Source organism: Macaca nemestrina, chromosome 4 (assembly GCF_043159975.1).
Source record: "Macaca nemestrina isolate mMacNem1 chromosome 4, mMacNem.hap1, whole genome shotgun sequence".
NCBI lineage: Eukaryota > Metazoa > Chordata > Mammalia > Primates > Cercopithecidae > Macaca > Macaca nemestrina.
The window spans coordinates 185075293-185093010 of NC_092128.1; the positions used below are offsets into that span (position 1 = coordinate 185075293).

Genomic DNA, 17718 nt, shown 5'->3' on the forward strand with positions numbered 1-17718 from the left:
TGTGCTTTAAGCCACTGCTATTTTGATTTTTTTTCTCTTTCTTGCTGCTTAGCCTAATCCTAGTTGGTTTTCCTTTTTTGTTGTTTTTTTTCCCTAATCGTGGTGACCCTCTCCCTTCTCTCCCTGTATGAGAACTTCTGAGGTTTGGATGCAGGGTGTGAACCGGAATCTGAATGCTGCTCAGGTCTTGGCCATGAAGCTGAGGAACAGGAGGAGGGAAGTCTTGGCCGGTGACTGAACTGCTGGTTCTCATCCAAAGCATTTGGGAAACTGAAAAAGTAGACACAGGTCCCAGGCCACACCCCAGGACTACACACTCAGAATCTCAGAGTTGTGTCCCAGGCCCCTGAACTGGTCATCAGGTGACTGTTGGTCAAGGTGCTAGGACAACCTGCTTCTCCTCACTCTTCATTTTCTTAAATTGCTGGGAAGAACGGGTCAACCTATTTCTTTAACACTATAAGAAATAGCATATGTGTGAAATACATTCTCATTAATAGATAATGTGTTCTTTCATGAATAGAAATTAAACTTCCTCCTTCATTCATTGATATTATAGGGAATGTCATAACTAGGGAAGAAAAGCACTACACTTGGAGTTGGGACACCTGAGTTTGATTATAGGCTCTGACACTTATGAGCTATGTGGTTCATCCGTCATCCACCCATACATCTATCTGCTCATCTTTCCATTTATCATTTATCCATCCATCCATCCATCCATGCATGTAGCCATTCATTCATCTATCCATCTACCATCCTTCATCTGTCATGCATTCATCTATCATCCATCCATCCATCCATTCATCCATCCACTCATCTATAATCCATCCATCCATCTATCCATTGGTCATCCATTCATCCACCCATTCATTCATCTATCATCCATCCATCCACTCATCTATCATCCATCCATCAATCGATCTATCCATTGATCATCCATCCATCCACTCATTCATTAATCCACCCATCTATCATCCATCCATCATCCGTCCATCCATCCATCTATCATCCATCCATCCATTCATTCAACTATCATCCATCTATCCATCTGTCATCCATCTATCTATCATCATCCATTCATCCATCTATCATCTATCCTTCTATCATCCCTTCATTCATCCATCCATCCATTTATCCATGCATCCTCCATCATCCATCTATCTGTCCATTAATCCATCCACTCACTCATCCATCCACCTACTTATTCATGAATTCATTCATCTACTATGTTTCAGACACTCTGATTTTTCTTTGCAACATGCCCTGCCTACCTCATAAGGTTGTTGTGAGTGTCTGACGGTAACTAAGAATCCTTTGTGAGGCTAATATTTGTGAGGTTGAAACTAGACTCCCTGGATTCACAACTTGGCTCTGACACTTAACAATTTTGTGGCTTTGTGCATGCTGCATGTGAATTGTGCCTTATTTTCCTCATCTGTGAAAAGGGAATAATAATAATTCCTACTTCATAAAGAGCCTGGCCCATAGAAGTTATTGATTAAGTGCTACTTTTCACTTGTAACCAGTAGAGCACTACACTGGCATAACCAAGGCAGGAGGTACCGAATGTAATAGGGGTGTAATTACTCAGACTCAAGAACAAGGACTGTAGATATTCATGTTGTTCAACATTCTTTCTCGTTGTGTTAGTAGCTTTTGCTTGATCTATGATTATCATACAAATACACAGCAGAATCATTTAGACACATGGAATCTCCCAGTTGGTGGGGACGTCGCTGCATTTTAATAGTGTATATTAACAGAAACGCTGTTGGAGACTGCAGAGGTGAGAGGAGGCTGGCAGACACGTTCCTCAGGACCTCACCACTATCCACGGCCTCTGAGCTCCCATGCTTTGTCCCTGCCATCACCATCAGCTCCACTTCAGGGAAGAAATGAGAAGAACTCAGAGATTTTAGGGAATGTGCCTAAGCTCCCACAGCTGGTGCCCGCATGAGCTGGGCCTGCGAGTGCAGATCCAGGCTATTCATAACCTGCTGTCCTCTCCCTGTCCCCTGGGGACTGGGCCGGCTTCATTTTGAGGTTTCCCTCCACCCCAGCCCTCACATCACACTCACGATGTCCTGGCACCACCGTAACAAAGTCCCGCAGCCTATGTGGCTTAAACAACAGAAATCTGTTCTCTCCCAGTTCTGGAGGCCAGACATCCAAAATCAAGGTGCTGGCAAAGCCCCAGTCCCTCAGAACATTGTAAGGCTGAGTCCTCCCTTGCCCCTACCTCATTTCTGCTGGATGCGCCCAATCTTTGGTGGACCTTGGCTTGCAGCTACCTCCCTCCAGTCTGTGCCCCCGTGTGCACATGGCCTTCTTTTTATAAAGACGCCAGTCATGTTGGACTAGGGGCCTTTCTACCTGAGTGTGGCTTTATCTTAACTACTTGAATCTGCAACAATTCCATTTCCAAATAAGGCCATGCCCCACAGTACTAGGGGTTAGGATTTCAACATATATGTTTTTTGTTTTGTCTCTTTTTTTTTTCCCTTGAGACAGAGTCTCGCTCTGTCATCAGGCTGGAGTGCAGTGGCGTGATCTTGGCTCACTGCAACCTCTGCCTCCCGGGTTCAAGCAATTCTCCTGCCTCAGCCTCCAGACTAGCTGGGGCTACAGGTGTGGGCCACCACGCCAAGCTAATTTTTGTATTTTCAGTAGAGATGGGGTTTCATCACGTTGGCCAGGATGGTCTCAATCTCTTGACCTCATGATCCACCTGCCTTGGCCTCCCAAAGTGTCAACATATCTGTTTTTGCAGGGGGTGAGGGGTTCACAATTCAACCCTGTGTATTGACAATTTAAGAAAGAATCCCTTTGGGCATCTTCCCGGAATGTCTGCTACCAACAAATAGTATATCAGCATCATAATTTTTGCATATTCAGTGTTTGGAAACCTTCCATGGCCTTTCCTAGCTGGCCTAGTTATTTCATATTCATGAGCATGTCCCTGTGCTAAATGGCCAAGAAAGCTCGAGGATAGTGTCCAGGGAGTGCTCTGTGTCCCAGCAGGAAGGACCTGGGGCAATTACTGAGGCCACTCAGTAGTGAGGAGACTGAGGACCCCAGGCGGTGGTCCTGGAAGGGCCCTGTTTCCTCTGCACCCAGGTTCTTTTTTAATTTTTAAAATTAATTATTTATTTCTGAGACAGAGTCTCGCTCTGTTGCCCAGGCTGGAGTGCAGTGGTGTGATCTCGGCTCACTGCAGCCTCTGCCTCCCGGGTTCAAGCAATTCTCCTGCCTCAGCCTCCTGAGTAGCTGGGACTACAGGCATGCGCCACCACACCTGACTAATTCTTTTGTTTGTTTGTATTTTTTTAGTAGAGATGGGGGTTTTACCATGTTGGCCCGGATGGTCTCGATCTCCTGACTTTGTGATCCGCCCGCCTCAGCCTCCCAAAGTTCTGGGATTATAGGTGTGAGCCACCGTGCCTGGCAATTTTTTATTTTCCTTTCAGTTCTGGGATACATGTGCAGAACGTGCAGGTCGTTACATAGGTGTACATGTGCCACGGTGGTTTGCTGCACCCATCAAACCATCATCTAGGTTTTAAGCCCCACATGCCATCTTCCCTTTCCCTCACTGGGCTATATCCCCCTTTACAAAAGCAGCCATTGCTGAGTCTCCGCCATCATTTACATCTCCCTGCATCATGGACTGGTGTGTGGTCCAGCGGTTATGATGCATACGCAACTCACGCCACATGCCTGGAGCCTCCCTGAACAGCAAGATGCCCTGTTTGGCCGGATGCCTTGCCAATGACTGTGGGAAATTACCATCCACAGTTCTCAGGGCTTGCTCTCCACTTCTAGCTAATCCAGCCATGGGGAGTAACCATTCCTGGACTTTGGTGTCAGTCAGTGGGCAGCACTGGCCTGCGGACCTCCTGTGGCCAGCCCTTAGCTAGTGGTTCAGTTCGGAGCACGCAGCTGCAGGTCACAGAAACCTAGCTGGAGAGGCGGAGAATGAACACGGCTGGGTCTTTCCCGGGGCTGACAGTCTGGGGCCATTCCGGGCTGCAAGTGGCCAGGAGAAGCGGGTCTCCTTGGTCTTTCTCTACAGCATCCTCAGGGCGGCACCCCCCACTCCTTGTACTGGCAAGGTGGCCTGTCTCTGGAGGCACAGGAGGAAGGTCCACTATAGAGCCCCTGGGGGCTGGATTTAGTGGCCATGATGATTTAGGAGTTGTCTGGAGAAGTGGCGGGCCAGGATCTGGGGGCCTCAGTTGCTTGGGGAGGTTGGAGTCACTTTGGCTGGAGCGGGGGAGGTGTTCCCTGTTCCTCTCTCCGGAAGAGGAGTGGTGTGGTTCTAGCTGGCTTATGTTCAGCACCCCAGGGATCCCCCAGTGCCACTGTTGGACAGCTTTGCTGATGGTGACACCCCCATGCTGTACAGCAGTGTCCAGTCTGGGCAGACTGCCCGGAAATCAATACAGGGAATGCAAATGGGATCTCAAATGCTCCTGGTTGCATAGAAAGGCTCTTTCCAAAGCAGACCTTCCTGATACGTGGGGATGAACACCCCGAGACGAAGGGGACTGCATGGTGCAGGATGTAGCTGTGACCTGGCTATAGATGCCCTTGACAACAAGTTATACCCACGCACGGTGGGCAGAGGGTCACGTCTGCCCCTGGGCTGATGGGGGCCGGCCAGAGAGCCAGCAGGCAGCTGGCATCTTTCTCAGGTAGCACAGTTTTTAAAAAATGAAACTGAGATGACATTCATATAACCTCAAGCTAACTGTGTTGAAGTAAACCGCTCAGTGATGTTTAGTGCATTGACAGAGTTGTATCGCCACCAACTCCTTGTAGTTTCTAAACATTTTCCTCGCCCTAAACGCAACTTCATACTCACGAGTCCCTCCCCATCCGCCTTCTGCCCGTCCCCGAAAGTCCCTCATTTGCTTTCTGTCTGGTTCTGGGTAGTTCCTATGAACAGGATCATGTTATAGGTGCCTCTGGGGCCTGACTTCTTTCACTCAGCGTGACGTCTTCAAGGTTAATTTGTGTTGCCGCAGGTCAGTGCTTTATTCCTTTCATGGCTGTGTCACGTTCCATTGCACGGTGGGCCACAGTGTGTTGATTCAGGCACCAGCTGGCGGACACCTGGGTTGTTGCCATCCTGCGGCTGGTGCTGTGAGCATGGGTGTGCAAGTAGCTATTTGAATCCCTGTCTTCATGTCTTTTAGGGTCCACTTTCTTTCTTTCTTTCTTTCTTTCTTTCTTTCTTTCTTTCTTTCTTTCTTTCTTTCTTTCTTTCTCTTTCTTTCTTTCTTTCTTTCTCTTTCTTTCTTTCTTTCTTTCTTTCTTTCTCTCTTTCTTTCTCTTTCTTTCCCTTCCTTCCTTCCTTCCTTCCCCTCTCTCTCTCTTTCTTTCTTTCTTTCTCTTTCTCTCTTTCTTTCTCTTTCTTTCTTTTTTTCTTTCTTTCCCTTCCTTCCTTCCTTCCTTCCTTCCTTCCTTCCTTCCTTCCTTCCTTCCTTCCTTCCTTCCTTCCTTCCTTCCTTCCTTCCTTCCTCTCTCTCTCTCTTTCTTTCTTTTCTTTCTTTTTTTTTTAGATGGAGTTTTGCTCTGTCGCCAGACTGGAGTGCAGTGGCGTGATCTCGGCTCACTACAACCTCCACCTCCCGGGTTCAAGCTATTCTTCAGCCTCAGCCTCCCAAGTAGCTGGGATTACATCCCACCCTCGTGGCCCAGGCCTCCCCAGGCTGCGCTGTCCTTACTGCAATGCTGTCCTGGGCTTGGACACCTGCCTCGCCTTTGGTAACCCACAGGCACACGGGTGCACACGTGGGCCTTGCACTCCCCATGCTTCAGCTCCATCAGCCCCAGATCCGGGTAGAGGGCTTGCTCCATCGCCTTGCTCCTGTTTGGGCAGATCTCTCACCTGTGCCTGCCTCCTCCCCCAGGTGAGCCTCCACGTGCAGAAGCAGGCCTGGATGCCAGTTATGTGGTCCTCCTTGTGGTGGCCATCTTTACGCTGGTGGCGGGGGCAGCCACCCTTCTGATTGTGCATTACCGGAGAATGAATGGGAGATACAACTTTAAAATCCAGTCCGACAACTTCAACTACCAGGGGTTCTACGAGTAGGAGGCGCAGGCTGACAGGAAGGTGGGTGCAGAGTGGGGGCATCTGATATGCGTGTCCTGCCTTGGCCACCCACGGTGATGGGGACGGCAGAGCGGGATTCGGCCAAGGATAGATTTGTGTATGTGTCTGTGTTTTGTGGGCCTTTATGGGGCGTGCAGCCTCCCTTCTGAGAAAGCAACCATGAGCAGGCACAGAGGGGAAACTACAGGCAGACTGGTGAAGGTTCAGTCGCTTCACACACCCACTGGACTGGCTCCGTGATACCAGCGGCAGTGCTATGGGAGTGACCGCAGGACCCAGGGGCCTACCACAAATCCCGTCTCTGCCACCCACTCTCTGGGCCGCCTAAGCAAGGTCCTGAGCCTCTCGGTGCCTCGGTTTCATCATTTGTAAAAGAAATCATGGTAACAGTCCCGGCCGTATAGAGGGTGTGACATTCAAATGGGAAGATGCCCAAGAGGCCCCGCTATGGGGTCCGACGCCCTCGATCACTGATGGATCCCAATGATCGTCCTCAGCCGAGTGTCCCTGAAACCTGGCACTCGCAGGGATTGTCACGTGTGGTCTGGATGCCACAGTGGATCCCCCACACCTTGCTACTGCTACTCAGGCCCACATCCCCAACTTACGTATGTCCTTTTGAGGCTGAAGATGCTTCTCTGATCTGCCCCTGTGGACTTTTGTTTCTCCTGGGCTTGCACATAGTTCACCACAAATGAATGACGAGCATTATGGAGGGCAGTATCATTGGTATAAACCTTCAGTGGGAAATGCCAAGACTGTGACTTCTGTAAAGATTTTCAGATTTTTTTATTTTTTGAGATGGAGTTTTGCTCTTGTCGCCCAGATTGGAGTGCAATGGCGTGATCTCAGCTCACCGCAACCTCTGCCTCCCGGGTTAAAGCGATTCTCCTGCCTCAGCCTCCCGAGTAGCTGGAATTATAGGCATGCACCACCATGCCCTGCTAATTGTGTATTTTTAGTAGAGACAGAGTTTCTGCATGTTGGTCAGGCTGGTCTTGAATTCCCGACCTCAGGCTATCCACCCGCCTCAGCCTCCCAAAGTGCTGGGATTACAGGCGTGAGCCACCGTGCCAGGCCAAATTTTGAGATTTTTCTAAAAAAAGAACATGGCTATAATCCTAGCACTTTGGAAGGCCAAGGCAGGAAGATCGCTTAAGCCTAGGAGTTTGAGACCAGCCTGGGTAAGACAGAAAGACTCCATCTCTACAAAAAATGCAAAAATAAGCTGGGTGTGGTGGCACATGCCTGTGGTCCCAGCTACTCAGAGGCTGAGCTAGGAGGATCGCTTGAGCTCAAGAGGTGGAGGTTGCAGTGAGCTGAGACTGCCCCACTGCACTCCAGAGGGACACCCTGCCTCAAAAATAAATAAATAATAATAAAAGAAGAAGAGAAGCACTCACGAGGCTTATCTGGCAGCGTGTGAGACTGCTGACTACAGATGCTGTACGGCAAGCACGGTGGCATCGGCTTCCTGGGAGGCCTCAGGAAACTTACAATCATGGCGGAAGGCCAAGGGGAAGCAGGCACCTCTCCCATAGCTAGAGCAGGAGGAAGGGGTCAGGGCAGGTGCTACAGACGTTTAATCAACCAGATCTTATGAAAACTCTATCATGAGACAGCACCAAGGAGATGGTGCTAAACCATTTATGAAGGATCCATCCCATGATCCAACTGCCTCCTACCAGGCCCCACCTTCAACAAGGGGATCACATTCAACATGATTCCTTATTTGGGTGGGGACACAGATCCACACCATATCAACTGCCCACCATCTAAGCCAACAGGAGAACAAGGAAAGACGAGAGGCCAATTTTCCCTTGAATGTTTTAATTTTGAGGAGGGGGACATTCAGCATGACCTTGGCACCAACCCACCAGATTTCCTTAGAAAGCTAGCAGGACAAGTGTTGGCCTCGTTACTGGGATTCACATCTTAAATATTAAGTAAAAGGCACTGACATTTCCTCATAACTCTATCTAGAGAGGTGACTGGCCTCCAGCACTGGCCTCATCTATGCTATAAGGGTTCTGAGACCCCAGAATAATGCGCATGTTAGTTACCGGGAGTCCTGGCAGGAGAGAGGAGTAAGACAAAGCTAACACAAGCGTCCGCCTCGCATGGGCAGAATCACATCCACAAGCGGGTGGCGTTTTCTCTGAGGAAGTTGCCCTGCAAGGGCAGCATGGAGGTTGCCTTTTGGAAATGTGTGCTGTAGTCTGGGTTTTGCTGTGTGACCTGGGAGGATTTGCTTGAGTTCTCTGGGCCCCATTTCCTCATTTTAAGATTGGAGCCAGTGTCTACTACACTTTGCTGTGTTGTTTCAAAAATCTGTTAAGGGGCTGGGTACAGTGGCTCACGCCTGTAATCCCAGCACTTTGGGAGGCTGAGGCAGACGGATCATGAGGTCAGGAGATGGAGACCATCCTGGCTAACACGGTGAAACCCGATCTCTACTAAAAATACAAAAAATTAGCCAGGCATGGTGGCAGGTGCCTGTAGTCCCAGCCACTCAGGAGGCTGAGGCAGGAGAATGACGTGAACCCAGGAGGTGGAGCTTGCAGTGAGCCGAGATTGTGCCACTGCACTCCAGCCCAGGTGACACAGTGAGACTCCGTCTCAAAAAAAGAAAGAAAGAAAGAAAGAAAGAAAGAGAGAGAGAGAGAGAGAGAGAGAGAAAGAAAGAAAGATAGAAAGAAAGAAAGAAAGAAAAGAAAGAAAGAAAGAAAGAAAGAAAGAAAGAAAGAAAGAAAGAAAGAAAGAAAGAAAGAAAGAAAGAAAGAAAGAAAGAAAGAAAGAAAGAAAGAAAATAAATAAGGACCTGAGCACAGGAAGATGGGCTTGGCTGGAGAAGCTGCCTGCCCAATGAAGAAGGTGCAGTCTGGTACTGACAATGTCTGTTGTCTCCCAACATCCCTGTGAGGTTGTGCTGTTATTAGCATCCTGTGTTATAGTTAGAAATCCAGGGCAGGAAGGGATAGATGTCCCAGGTCATGTAGCCAGGAGGTGGTGGAGCTGGGCTGCATGGGATTTCCGTTTGGCTCCAGGGTCAGCTCTCTGAGCTGCTAAGCTTAGAGCCTCTCTTAGGCTAGTGTTCACATGACTGAAGGACCCTTAGAACAATGCCCCTTGCCTTTCCGCTTTATCAGTGACCTGGAGAATTTGTATTGTAGCAGCTGTGCAAGGGAATCCATAATTCTTAATTCTTGCAGTAGAGGCACCAGGTGTCCCAGTTAGAGGCAGAAACTGTTGTGGTTTCAGGGAAGGAACCTTCCCAGGACCCCTGAGCCTCCCAGGGAGCCAGGCGCTGCTGCTCAGCTGTGGTCTGGATCCTCAGCCACCTCTGAGGATCCCAAAGGGGCAGGGAACAGCAGTGAAGTTTCAGTTCAACTTTACACTCTAATGGTGAAAAATACGTAAGCTTCCTCAGCATGGTAGCTTTTGGCCTTTGGTTTGGGGCCCATGGGGTTTGGGCCATGAAGACCCCCTCCTCACCAATGCCATTGCCTCCCATCTGGGCAGGGGACACTGTCAGTACCAGCCTGCTCCCTTTCTGTCGGGCTGACAGTTTCCCCAGGCAAGCCCGTCTTCCCTGTGCTCAGGTCCTTATTTTCTTGAGATAACAGATTTTTGAAACAACACAGCAAAGTGTAGTAGACACTGGCTCCAATCTTAAAATGAGGAAGTGGGGCCCAGAGAACCCAAGCAAATCCTCCCAGGTCACACAGCAAAACCCAGACTACAGCACACATTTCCAAAAGGCAACCTCCATGCTGCCCTTGTTGGGCAACTCCCTCAGAGAAAACGCCACCCGCTTGTGGATGTGATTCTGCCCATGCGAGGCGGACGCTTGTGTTAGCTTTGTCTTACTCCTCTCTCCTGCCAGGACTCCCGGTAACTAACATGCGCATTATTCTGGGGTCTCAGAACCCTTATAGCATAGATGAGGCCAGTGCTAGAGGCCAGTCACCTCTCTAGATAGAGTTATGAGGAAATGTCAGTGCCTTTTACTTAATATTTAAGATGTGAATCCCAGCGACGAGGCCAACACTTGTCCTGCTAGCTTTCTAAGGAAATCTGGTGGGTTGGTGCCAAGGTCATGCTGAATGTCCCCCTCCTCGAAATTAAAACATTCAAGGGAAAATTGGCCTCTCATCTTTCTTTGTTCTCCTGGAGCTCCTGTCTTTTGCAGTGACAACTGTCTCACTAGTTCTAAAGTTCCTGTAGACATCTGCCCTTTGAAAACCATCAGCCAAACCGCCCACCCCCACCAAGCTGACCCTTGGGCAGCCCCACTCAGAGATGTTCCCAGTGTCCTGGTGGGTTCTCCACGGATGGTGCAAAGGTGCAGGGGCCCCAGGTGTGCTCGTCTGGTTCGGGTATCTGCACCAGCCACCCCCACCAGTCGGCATGGTGGGAGCGTCACTCACCCGAGAACAGGCACAGCCCCACGGCCGCCGTTCCACTGGGCACCCTGGGAGTGGCTGCCTTTTCATTTGGGGCTTGATCTGTCCCTCTCCAGTAAACATAGATGCCACGTCCTCGGGTTGGTGGTTCCTCCACTACCCATCCTCCTGGGGTTTTCGGTATTAACTTTACCTTTCCTGCATGCAAGCTGACCCAGGGGACCTCTTTCTCCACACAGGTTGCGGTGAGTCAGCCTGCCTCTAGAACCTTGGAGCTTCCCTGGCGGGCTCCCCCAGCATCCCCAGTGTCTCTCTGCACCTCCACCCATCCCTCGGTTCTTAACTCTTCAAGACTGAACGGGGATCTGCTCTGATGGATGTGCTCTGCCAGCGCCTGGGTGAACCCAGAAGGGATGACAGCAGCCACCACCTGCCCCCAAGAGGCAGGCCATCCTGTAGGTCTTAGAGGAGCCACAGCCCACAGGCAGATGAAGGGGCTATGGGAGACAGGGGCAGTGCTGGGGGTGCTCTGGCTCCACCACCACCCATGCAACCCCCACAGCCTGGACCCCCGGACCTGTGACCCTCCACACCAGCCCACCGAACCCTCCCGGGCTTGCTCTTGCTTGGCGTCCATCACCCCTTTGGCAAATATAGAATATTTCACATTCTCAGAGAGACCCGACAGTGCTCCTGACGCTCCTTTAAAAATAGGTCAGTCTTAGAAATAAACTGCCAATGTTATTTTTAGTGGATGTTTAGGATCTTTGACTTTTCTCCTGCGTACCAAGGTATTGCTTTTATTTACACAACAGTGGCTCAAAAGGCACTCTATTAATGTGACAACCTTTTCAATAAGTAGAAATAACATATGCGCACATCACTCTTCACATTTTTCTAAGCATTTTCACAGCCGTTTTTTCATATAGTCCGACCACAGTGGGAGGTGTGATTTACCCGTTACACAATGAGAAACCAGAGGAGCTGATGAGTTACTTAATTGAGGTCACAGAATGAATTAGCAAGAAAATGGTTCTAAAATCTCAGTATTTTAGTCTAGACTTTTCTCCATTATATCATCCTAAGAGAGAATGCTCTGTACTATATTTGAAATAAATTGGAGTTGTATTAGGTAGCTCACGTCTGAAAGTAGAGTATTTTTCCTCAATGAACTTAGAATTATAACATGGCCTTAGTTTTCAATCCACGATACTAATTTTGTTGAATGTAATTGTCATTCATACAGAACATTTGGGGAAAGGAGTATTTTGATTTACTGGATATTCTCAGAGTCAGTAAAGAATGACAGTGGGTAATACGTGTGGATCACAGATTCCGATCAAGTAGAATCAATCACACAAGACACTGAAATGTGGCTGCTTGTGCTGGATGCTCCATTTGGGATGGTCCATCACGGGCTCACTGAGCATCCACCGAGGGCCAGTGCTGTGCTGGGCACTCTGGGGAGGCCAGGAACGCATCTCTGGTTCTTCCCAAGTCATGTCCACCAGTCGGCGTGGTGGGAGTGTCGCTCGCCCGAGAGTAGGCACAGCCCCACGGCCGCCGTTCCACTGGGCACTCTGGGAGTGGCTGCCTTTTCATGTGGGGCTTGATCTGTCCCTCTCCAGTAAACATAGACACCACGTCCTCGGGTTGGTGGTTCCTCCACTACCCAGCCTCCTGGGTTTTTCATATAACCTGTTATAAGCTATTCTGAAGTCAGCTGAGGAGCTTTCACTTGCCTTTCTTGGAAGAGCATGACATACTCAGTAAAACCAGCTGCTGAGCCCCACGACTGTGTGGCTGTTTGGATTTCAGATAAAGTCATTGACACATATTTTAAAACACTGTCTTTCAAACTTCATCTACTGTTTTCATGTAATTTTTTTTTTTTTTTTTTTTTTTTTTTTTTTTGGGACAAAGTCTTGCTCTTGTTGCCAAGGCTGGAGTGCAATGGCATGATGTCGGTTCACTACAACCTCTGCCTGCCAGGTTCAAGCACTTCTCCTGCCTCAGCCTCCCGAGTAGTTGGGATTACAGGCTCCTGCCACCACGTCCGGCTAATTTTTGTATTTTTAGTAGAGACCGGGTTTCACCATGTTGGCCAGGCTGGTCTCGAACTCCTGACCTCAGGTGATTCTCCCACCTCAGCCTCCCAAAGTGCTGGGGTTACAGGCATGAGCCGCTGCGCCTGGCCTCATGTAATCTTAATACATATGCCATATCTGTTCGTTTGTGTTTTCTGAAATAATGAAAACTTGGTTTACTCTCATCCTACCTCCCCCATCCAAGTCTATTCTTCGACAAACACTTCCTGAGCACTCACAGTGCCCCAGGCCCTGAGCTTAGTGCTCTGGGCAAAGTGGTGAGAGAGGCAGACCAAGCCCTGCCCTCACAGAGCACACGGCCTTGTGGGGGAGGGAGACGCTGAAATCAGGTGATGAGAGACATGGTAAGTACTGAGAGTGATGACTGCATGTGTGCTGTCAGATGCCTCTCACCTGGTCCCTTCATCCACCCAGCTAGCCATCTAACCATCTACCCATCCATTCACCCACCCATCTACCCATCTGTCCACCTCTCCACACATCTGCTCATCTGTCCATCCATCCATCCATCCATCCATCCATCCATCCATCCATCCACCCATCCATCCACCCATTCACCCATCCATCCACCTGTTCATCCATCCAACCATCCATTCATCTATTCAACCATCCATCCATTCAACCATTCATTGATCCATTCATCCAACCACTCACCCATGCATCTACCCACTCATTCACCTCTCCATCCATCCACCTCCACCCACCCACCCACTCATCCATCCACCCAACCATCTGACCGACCATCCACTCAAACATCTATCCATCCATCCATCCATCCATCCATCCATCCAAACAAGGAATGTGTATTGAGTCCCAGTTTATATACTGACATGAGGAAGACAAGAAGAATGAGACAGAGTTTTTGCCCTCAAGTATTCACAATCCATCTGAGGAAAAACCCCTGTGGATACTATAACACATGCAGGAAATCCAAGGAGGCCACTGAAGGAAGGAAGAGAGAGAAATGGAAAAATGCAAGTCAATGCATATGGACTTGTGCACCTGTTCCCATTACTTCATTGGAAGGGCTCTGGGGTGCTGCCGTGTCAGGACTGCTATTTGAGAATATTCTCAGCATGCATATTGCTTGTAGTTTAAACCCTCCAATCCCAGACTGTTCCCACTGGCATGGCTTAAGGGATTAAATCCAAAGTGTATGGAAACAGAAGGAAGAAGGGAGAGCCCCAGGGTGGCCCTTAGATGTCTGTAGAAGTTGTTCACTGCTCTCCAGTACAGATGTCACCCCAGGGTTGTGCAGTGCACAATCTGTGAGGCCAGACATCAGGGCTTTGCAGACTCCCCAGAAGATCTCCTAACAGACTGAGTGGGCAACTCAAGTCCTCCTGTCTGTGGAAGCAGGGAGACTGACATAGACATATTCTATACACGCTTCATTATAAGCCCTCCACAAGTGATTGTTCTCACTTCACGGTTGAGGAAATGGAGACAGTTTGCAACGTTTCTGAAGCCAAACAGCTGGCCGGTGAAGGAGCTGCAATTTAAACCAAGCCCATTGGGTGTAAAGTTCATGCCACCCTCTGCTTTCTGTGGGGGATGGGAAGGAGGGCCTTTGCAGATTTTAGAACTCAGAGTACCTCTGAGTTGTGGAAAGAGGGCTTAGGGGTTCCCCAAGGCCAGTGGGCTTTTGGTTCCTGGAGTTTGGGTCCCTGGAGGTTCTCATGTTCAGACACTATTGGGACCTCAATCTTCCTGGCCCAGGATCCCAAGCTGTGAATCACTGGAAAGTGGAAGATCTGATGGAAGTGCAGGGTCTGATGGAAGAGAATCTGATGGAGGAGAGGCTGATGGAGGTGAAGGCTCTGAGGGAGGAGGGTCTGATGTCGGGGGAGGGTCTGATGGAGGTGGAGAATTACTGGGGCTTTCCATGGGCCCTCTGGCCCAGGTTGCGTCTCTCCATGCTGGCCACTAGATGGCGACATTAGCCGGAGTCCACGCTGGAAACCGAGGGTCCCCTGTGTTTCCACTGCAACCACGGTCCTGGGTTCTCTTGTTTGTTCTCTTTCACTGCATTTGAGCCTCTTGCGTGTCTGAAATTGTTCTGCAGACCTGCAGGGTCCGGGGCCGGCACATGTGTGCAAAGGTGGTGTCCTGGAGGCCCTGTAAATAGCTCAGAAAGTGAAGCTGTTCTTCTTCAGAGCACTGAGTGATGGCCAAGTGCAGGATAAATGAGTCTATGTGGGGGTCACAGCACGGACGTCCAGTCTCGCATCTGGATTTCCCAAGAGTGGGAGATGTCTTTTTCCTCCTTTCCCGTTTCTGGGAGGAAAGGGGCAGACAGGTGACTAAGACAGGTGGCAGAGAGCCAGCAGCCCCAGGAGCTGGTGCTGGGGAGGCCCAGGTGAGATACCTGTGGCTCGGGAGAGGACCTGTGCATGTGGAAGGGATGCCTGCAATGCCCAGTGACACCTCTGTCTATTGTGGAGGGTGACAGAGTCCACTAAGTTAGCCACATATGCACCTAAACCAGAAGTGAGTATCCAGAACAGCCGTGCATGCCATAAGCCATCAGATAAGAGGGGCTGGACAGGGGCTCCCCAAGCCTGTCCTCGGCTGTGACGGGGTGGTTAGCAACCCTCTTTAGTTTGAGCACCTGCTTTGTCCCAGAGAGGGAGTGTTAAATGTCTGCTGTTCACCCCCCGTGCCCTGTCTCTGTCACTCCTGGGGAGGAAGACTGTAGATCCTCACTTGTGACACCCAGAACGCCAAAGTGGTTCTGTTACCGGATTAAAGGTCTTGACTGTGTGTCATCCAGGCTCTTTGTGCTCAACAAAAAATTGAACAAAACACACAAAGCAAAAAAGAAGGAAGCAACGAAAGACAAAGCAACAAAAGAACAGTAACGAAAGTGCAGGTACATTGAAGCTAAAGTACACTCCACAGAGTGGGAACAGGCTGGAGCAGGTAGCTCAGGAGCCCCCATTACAATGTTCTTTAAGATTTTTATAAAGTTCAAAGACTCTGGTAACACCCCTAGGTGCCCTTTGGAAGCCTCCAATTAGTCAGACCCTATGAAGGATTGGCCTGTGACCAATCAGAAGCTGAAGTGGAAACTTCTGTCTTGTTATTACAGGAGTGAGGATGTGGCCTGTGTGCTGCCTAATCTTGCCTAGAACCGGCTGCACCTGCTGTTCTTTTGCTTCTGCCTTAACCCTTGGTCACCCTAATCCCTATTCTCCTGCCTCAGTTCTGATGGAAAGAATGTGACAGACGACCTGGAGGTTCCTAACCCAGGGAATAGCTAGAGTTTGCATCCCACAAGCTAGTGTGAGATTGTGGGAGGCTAAGAGCATGGGGTTTGCGGTTGTGAGAGTTTGGAGGTTGAATCTCAGCCCTTCTATGTGGGGCATGTTACCCAGTCTCTCTGAGTCCCTGATTCCTCACATTTACCCCACCTGTGAAGCGAAGGTGTTGCTAGCATTGGTTAGGGAACTTTGGGCAAGAAGTAATGGAAATGTCAGCTCTAACAGGCTTTAAGGATAAAGCCAATTTATGACCCCTTGCAAGTGAGAAGTCCAGGCCAGGGTGGACCTCAGGTGTGGCTTGCTCCTGCAGCTCTCAATGGCTCAGATTTTGTCTGCCTTTTGCTCTACGTTCCATGGTGTTAGTTTAACCCAAAGCTCCCTCTTAGCTCCCGAATAACTGCGAGCAGTCATCAGGACTAATTGCTCATTTGTGTGTGTCCAGCCGAAGACAAAACAGGTCTTCCCCCAACTGCTGATTAAAAGGCTGGGTTAGGCCAGGTGCGGTGGCTCATGCCTATAATCCCAGCACTTCGGGAGGCTAAGGCGGGCAGATCACGAGGTCAGGAGTTCCAGACCAGCCTGGCCAATTGCTGAAACCCCGTCTCTACTAATAATACAAAAATTAGCTGGGCATGGTGGCACGCGCCTATAATCTCAGCTACTCTGGAGGCTGAGGCAGGAGAATCACCTGAACCTGGGAGGCGGCAATTGCAGTGAGCTGAGATCGTGCCATTGTACTCCAGCCTGGGCAACAGAGTGAGACGAGACTCAGTCTCAAAAAAAAAAAAAAAAAAAAAAAGCTGGGGTTATGTCTTGATTGAAATGTCCTACGTGATGTCCCCAACTCCAGGCCTATCGCTCTGGCCAGGAGGATGTTGGGTGCTGCTGATGGGCTGAGGTGAGGCCTGGGCCATTTGCAATGTCAAGGCGAAAGACCTCATGCTGTTGGTTCATTAGTAAGAAGCCACGGGAAGGTGACACGCCAGGGAAAGAGACCAGCTTCTGTGTTTTGGGTTCACAGCACCCAAGCCTGCACCCAAACATGGAGAAGGGGACTTGAGTGTCTTTTGAACGTGTCTGCATTGACATTTGCTTCTCTGACCTTGCTCCAGCTCTGGCTCAGCTCCAGGTTCCGAAGGCTTCATCTCCTAGGACGTTTTCTGGGAGCTAGGGAAAACAGGATGGCAGCGCCTGGTCACGTAGTTCTTTGATAATGCTCTCAGTGGGCAAGCAGCGCCTTCTTACTGGCTGGTTCCTGTGAGAAGCGTTCTGATTCCCACTTAGAAGCCCTGAATGAAGGTGGGAGCCCCTGATGGTGGCAGAGGGGGGTGTGTCCAGGGTCTGGGGGCACCTGGGGTCATCTACTTGAGTCCCCTTTGAACCCTGCGTTTGGCAGCAGAGCAATGCCAAGGAATTCACTTCCCCTCGGCGTCAAGCACCTGTGTTCATCTTCAAAGGGATCAGTGATGCTTAGGCCACACTCTCCAGGGCCTGGAGCTGCTGAGCTGCACACATGTGCGTTTCTCCATGAGGCCATCTTGGGGGACAAGTGCTGGCACCCCCACATGGTAGGACAAAGACAGAGGCCCTGAGACATTAGTAACCTGTTTCAGATCACACAGCTGAGGCCAGACCAGAGCCCAGGCTGCCCATGGTCATGTCCTAGGCACCATTTCCCATGGGCATCATTGAGTGGGAGTCTGGGCTAAACAAGACCACACTGGTTTTGATGATGGATTTTCTGCCCCTGTACCGCATGGTAGGCCAGGGTCTCCCTCCCACCTGGCTACGCTGCACCTCCACCTTCACTCTTAGTCTCT

At 49.9% G+C, this 17718-nt stretch overlaps 1 protein-coding gene across 1 annotated transcript in view; it reads left to right on the forward strand.

Moving 5' to 3' along the window:
* LOC105472592 (uromodulin like 1) overlaps nucleotides 1-11650 on the forward strand; it is a 69566-nt gene extending 57916 nt beyond the window's left edge. The window contains exons 21-22 of the mRNA XM_024790027.2: nucleotides 5919-6121; nucleotides 10767-11650. Of these exons, the coding sequence (XP_024645795.2) occupies nucleotides 5919-6100 (182 nt within the window). The 3' untranslated portion in view covers nucleotides 6101-6121; nucleotides 10767-11650. The remainder of the gene's footprint in view (nucleotides 1-5918; nucleotides 6122-10766) is intronic.
* Nucleotides 11651-17718: the final 6068 nt, after the last annotated feature.